Here is a 6,031-nt window from a genome sequence, read left to right as displayed (position 1 = left end):
ACGAAACTATATATGGAAGCTATATCTAAATCTGGACCGATTTTCTCGGAACTTGGAAGACATCACTCTACGCTTAATTCAGAACGATTTCGTGCAAATCGAAAGATATATAGGGACTTTGGGGCACCATTTAAATGAAATCGGACGAAACTATATATGGGAGGTATATCTAAATCTGAACCGATTTTATCAAAACTTTGCAGACATCACTCTAGGCTCAATTCAGTACGTTATGCCAAATTTCGTGCAAATCGAAAGATATATAGGGACTTTGGGGCACCATTTAAATGAAATCGGACGAAACTATATATGGGAGGTATATCTAAATCTGAACCGATTTTATCAAAACTTGGCAGACATCATTCTAGGCTCAATTCAGTACGTTATGCCAAATTTCGTGCAAATCGAAAGATATATAGGGACTTTGGCGCACCATTTACATGAAATCGGACGAAAGTATATATGGGAGCTATATAGAAATCTGGACCGATTTTCTTGAAACTTGGCAGACATCACTCTAGGCTCACTTCAGTACGTTATGCCAAATTTCGTGCAAATCGAAGGATATATAGGGACTTTGGTGCACCATTTACCTAAAATCGGGAGAAACTATATATGGAAGCTATATCTAAATCACGACCGATTTTCACGAAACTTGGCAGACATCATTCTAGGCTCAATTCAGTACGTTATGCCAAATTTCGTGCAAATCGAAAGATATATAGGGACTTTGGGGCACCATTTACATGAAATCGGACGAAACTATATATGGGAGCTATATCTAAATCTGAACCGATTTTCTCGAAACTTGGCAGACATCACTCTAGGCTTAATTCATTACGTTATGCCAAATTTCGTGCAAATCGAAAGATATATAGGGACTTTGGGGCACAATTTACATGAAATCGGACGAAACTATATATGGGAGCTATATCTAAATCTGAACCGATTTTCTCGAAACTTGGCAGACATCACTCTAGGCTTAATTCATTACGTTATGCCAAATTTCGTGCAAATCGAATGATATATAGGGACTTTGGTGCACCATTTACATGAAATCGGACGAAACTATATATGGGAGCTATATCTAAATCTGGACCGATTTTCACGAAACTTGGCAGACATCATTCTAGACCTAAATGATTAGGCTGTACCAAGTTTCGTGCAAATCGAAAGATATATAGGGACCGTTTACATTAAATCGGTTAAATATATATATGGGAGCTATATCTAAATCTGAACCGATTTTTCCCAATTTCAATAGGGTTCGTCCTTGGGCCAAATAAGTGACTTGTGCCAAATTTCATCCAATTCGGATCATAAATGCGACCTGTACTTTGTTTACAATTTAACATGGACAGACAGACGGACAGACGGACAGACGGACAGACGGACGGACGGACGGACGGACATGCATAAATCGACTCAGAAAGTGATTCTATGCATATTCTCAAAAGGAACCATGGGTCTATCTCGATTATTTTTGCCTGTTACAAACATATGCACAAAGACATAATACCCTGTACCACAGTGTGGTGAAGGGTATAAAGACCAAATGAAAATATTTTATTGTAATATAGTTAAAAGTATTTGAAAATTGATCCCATCATGAATTTGTTTCTCAAGAAAATGCCATTATTGCTCAGATTGAAAGAACCTCATTGACAAACATGTACATCTCTTCAATATAAATGATCTTTGTTTAATAAGTTATTTAACAAAGATTGCTAACATTATTGCCAATCGCATTGTAGTTTTTTTTTTCAAATTCAGTGGGAGGAATGATTAGTTATTTGAGATACAAAATACAAGTATACCTACTATTGGTACACGCCGACAAAGACCACTTGCTCTAAATACAATTTAAAAAAAATTGCATAAATTAGAAATATGATTAATTATTATGTTGCGTTAAAATCCAATCTAGGAATAATCTACGAGTATGTTCGTTCGTTAATTCATTCATTCATTTTTCCCACATAGTAGTTACGGTCAAAACACGAAGGACATTAACAACTGCTAATTGGCATAACAATAGACGTTCTTTTTTTCTTCGTAGCTATAATAAACCAAATAGAAAAAAATCGCCAAAAACTAAAAAGAAGAAAACGATAATAAAATAGGATGATGATGAGAGATGATGACGACAAAATAAAAAAACCAACAACAAAAAACATACAACGAATTCCTACAAACTTAAGATTAACAACAACAATAATTGCTGACTTATTACAAAACTAACAATTCACGCCCTCGAGAAATCATTTGCATACACGAATACCAAAGGCAATGGGTATGAGCGAGAGACACACACACTGAGAGAGAGCGAGCGAGAGAGAATGATGAAGTCGCAAAGGCACTGGTTGTACGATTGGTGAATGGTGTAAAGAAGAAAACCAACAACAACTACACAACTAGTTTTCTTCGGAAGTGGTTGTGTGTAGTAATTGTTGTTGTTGTAATTGTACCTGCAAAACACAATGGCCCACATCATTGTTGTTGTTGTTGCTGGCTGTCATGCCATGTAACAACAACGTTGTTGTGTGCTGTGCTGTTAGGTTCTCTCACTGCAGTGTGTAGGGGTTAGTTGTTGTTGCCTCTGTCGCTGCGCTGTCTTCACAGAAAAGCAACGATCCTCTACTGAGATCAGCGAATACATCAGTTAGATTTACAACACGAAACAAGCAACATCACAATCAATACAAAACAAAAAATAATATTTCACAAAGTAAATCTAAGAAACAAGATTTTACTTAAAGAAAACTGAAGAAGAAATATACAAAAGAAAAACACAAATATTTAAATAAAACAATTTTTATAGAAAAAAATTTAAACAAATTTTATGAACAAAAAAATTGTGTGAATAACAATTTATTGGATTACAACAAAAATAAGTGAACCAACCAACCACATTTATAACAAATTTATTGGATTTTAATTACAACAAATTAAATTAAAAAAATGACCGTTACCGCTTTTGCCGCCGCCATGCACCGACCTTTCTTTAATGGATATCCATCTATGCAAGGTAAGTTGAACATCTCACCCAAGACTCAAACCAGACTCCCAATTCTCTCTCTCTCACTTCGATACTAAAGAGAGTTCCGACTCTCTTAAAAATCATCAAGTCAGAGTTAAAAGTCTTCTTAAGTCAAAACTAAAATTTCTTCGAGTGTAAGAATGTGTCATAAATCAAGTGACTCAAGACGCTTGCAAAAATACAATTCAATGCAAGCAACTCACACCCCGGCGGAAGCACGCGAACATGCTAAACACATTCTCATGTGCGAACATTGTTTACCTGCCAACTGTCCGTCCGTCCGTTCGGTGATGAGCGAGAGACACAGCATGATTGCGAAATTTCTAAGGAAATGACACGCGCATATGAAAAACATTTTCCATTTTTCCAAAAATTTAATTTTCCCATCTTTTCTTCTATTTCCAGATATGAATGCCGGCCAAGGCCGTGTAAATCAATTGGGCGGCGTTTTCATCAACGGCCGTCCCTTGCCCAACAGCATTCGCTTGAAGATCGTCGAAATGGCTGCTGAGGGCATCCGCCCCTGTGTCATTTCGCGCCAACTTCGCGTTTCCCATGGTTGCGTTTCAAAGATTTTGAATCGCTATCAGGAAACTGGATCCATTCGTCCCGGTGTTATTGGAGGCTCCAAACCACGCATTACCACTCCAGAAATTGAAAATCGCATTGAAGAATACAAACGTGCCAACCCCGGTATCTTCTCGTGGGAAATCCGTGACAAGCTAATCCGTGATGGTATCTGTGACCGCACCACCGCCCCCTCTGTTTCCGCAATTTCCCGCTTGGTTCGTGGCCGTGATGGCCCCTCAGACAGTTCCGATGACCAACAACAACCACAAAAGAGTTCTGGCTCAGATGCTGCCACCAATTCCCATGAAGATGTCTCCGATTGCGAAAGTGAACCCGGCATTGCCCTAAAACGCAAACAACGTCGCAGCCGCACCACCTTCTCCGCCATGCAATTGGAAGAACTCGAAAAGGCCTTCGAACGTACCCAATACCCTGATATCTATACTCGTGAAGAGTTGGCCCAACGCACCAACCTATCTGAAGCCCGCATTCAAGTTTGGTTCAGCAACCGTCGTGCCCGTTTGCGTAAGCAAAACACCTCAGGCGGTAACACCGTTGCCACCGGTCAAGTTCCCCTAATGGCTGGTATGGGCTCTTCCTACCCCACCATGTCTCATCATGTTCCCTATGCTGCCATGATGCCCTCTGAAGCTTCTGTTGCTGCTGCTGCCTATCAACAGCAAATGTATGATTTCTATGCCGGCCATCCCTCAACAGCTGCTGTTGCCGCTGCCGCCGCACCAGTAGTGAATACCAACGCTTCGGCTGCCATGACTCCTCCCCATCATCAACTATACAACAGTGTAGCCAATAATGGCGCCCAATATGCCACAGCTACCAACGCCGCTACCACCACCAACATGAACATGAATGCTTCCGCCTATGTTTCATCACAACATGCTAACTATGCCACTGAGACTGAAACCACAGCTCCAATTGCTCCACGCAATGATAGTCCCAGCGAATCGATCAACTCAGCCTACGGTTCCACCAACATCCAATTGCCACCCACTCCCAACAGTTTATCGGCTGTAATGGGTGCTGGTCCACATTCCGTCAATGGCAACAGCCATGAAGATTTGCAAGCTGCCCTTAAATCTGAAACTTCCAATGCCATTTCCCATCATCAACAACATCACTACAACAACTGGAATCAGGCCCACAACACCTCCACAGCTACAGCTGTAAGACCCTCGGCTCCACTGTCACCTGAAGATTCCCTAAATTCATCAGGCCACGAATCGAATGTACAGGCCAGCATTACCAGCTCCAATTCCGCTCATCATATGTATCCTCATGCTGCCGCCGCTGCTGCTGCCGCTTCTCAATACTCTTCCTACTCGCATCACAATGCCCATCATTCGCAATATCCCCATCAGTATGCCAGTGCCAGCCAACAATTGTCCTTTGCTCCCCATGGCAGCTCAACCGGTGCTGGAGCCACTACATCTGGTCATTTCATGCAACAAAACTTCCCCGGTTTCAGTTCACCATCAAAAATGAACTATGCCGGTGTTCCTCAACATTTCTATCCCACCTGGTATTGAAAAGTCTGAGCCCCGAGTACAGCATTAAGTGCAAGCTGGGCTTACACTTTTCATCGCAAATACCAAAGATATTGAGGAGAATTTCTGTACATATTTTCATTTCGATTTATATTTTATTTTGTTTAAAAATAGTTTTTCCAATTCCGACTTATGAGGCTTTTACCGATATAGGTGTTTTAATTGTAAATATTATTGTAGTATTATTAATATTATATTTTTAGTATTTAAGAGGTAGTTTTAAGTTTTATTTTTATTCATAAAATAAATAATTCAATTGAAAAATTAAATTTTATTCAACTTTTTTTTGGGGATTGTGGGATTTATTTTTAACAAACAATTCAATATTTATGGGAGTTTAAAAAAAATGGGGCATATATACAAAAAATCAAAATTAAATATAATACTTTCTTATAAAAAAAACACACACACATAATTTCTTCGAGTCTCAAAAAAGTTAACCAGATTAAATTAAAGTCTCATACACTTTGTTTTTATAAATATTGGCCTTTTATAAATTTATTTAATATTTACTAGTGTAACCTTTACTTAGAATGTTAAAATGAAAAGCTTTAAATTTGATTTCCGTAGCAGGGCAGTGTAGATCGGCATTGTTTGCCATATCAAGTGTCCAATAATATCTTAAAACATATCAATTCTAAAATATATTTATTTATAAAAAAATATTAAATGTCCAAAGTTGTTGCCACTGCTAGAAGACAACCTTGCCATAGAATAAAAATAGGTTTCGGGTCGAAAAATCTTAAACCTCGATTTTATGAGCGCTGATCAAACGTGCCCCCTCTCCCCTACAAATGAATGCAATTTTAAAATAGGGTGCTATAAATCGGAGATAGGGATCAATAGGTTTAACAAA

At 38.9% G+C, this 6,031-nt stretch overlaps 1 protein-coding gene across 1 annotated transcript; it reads left to right on the top strand.

Annotated features, from left to right (window-relative positions):
- The first annotated feature begins 2,961 nt into the window (after positions 1 to 2,961).
- LOC133322919 (segmentation protein paired) lies at positions 2,962 to 5,157 on the top strand. Its single transcript, XM_061531870.1, has 2 exons — positions 2,962 to 3,028; positions 3,446 to 5,157. The coding sequence occupies exons 1-2, from the start codon at positions 2,962 to 2,964 to the stop codon at positions 5,155 to 5,157; spliced, it is 1,779 nt and encodes a 592-aa protein (XP_061387854.1).
- The last annotated feature ends 874 nt before the right edge of the window (positions 5,158 to 6,031 follow it).

The sequence above is a fragment of the Musca vetustissima genome, unplaced genomic scaffold (genome assembly GCF_032173495.1).
Source record: "Musca vetustissima isolate MV318-11 ecotype Yass unplaced genomic scaffold, APGP_CSIRO_Mvet_v1 utg14881, whole genome shotgun sequence".
NCBI lineage: Eukaryota > Metazoa > Arthropoda > Insecta > Diptera > Muscidae > Musca > Musca vetustissima.
Note: the sequence above shows the minus strand (reverse complement) of the source record. Positions and strands in the feature narration are given on the sequence as shown.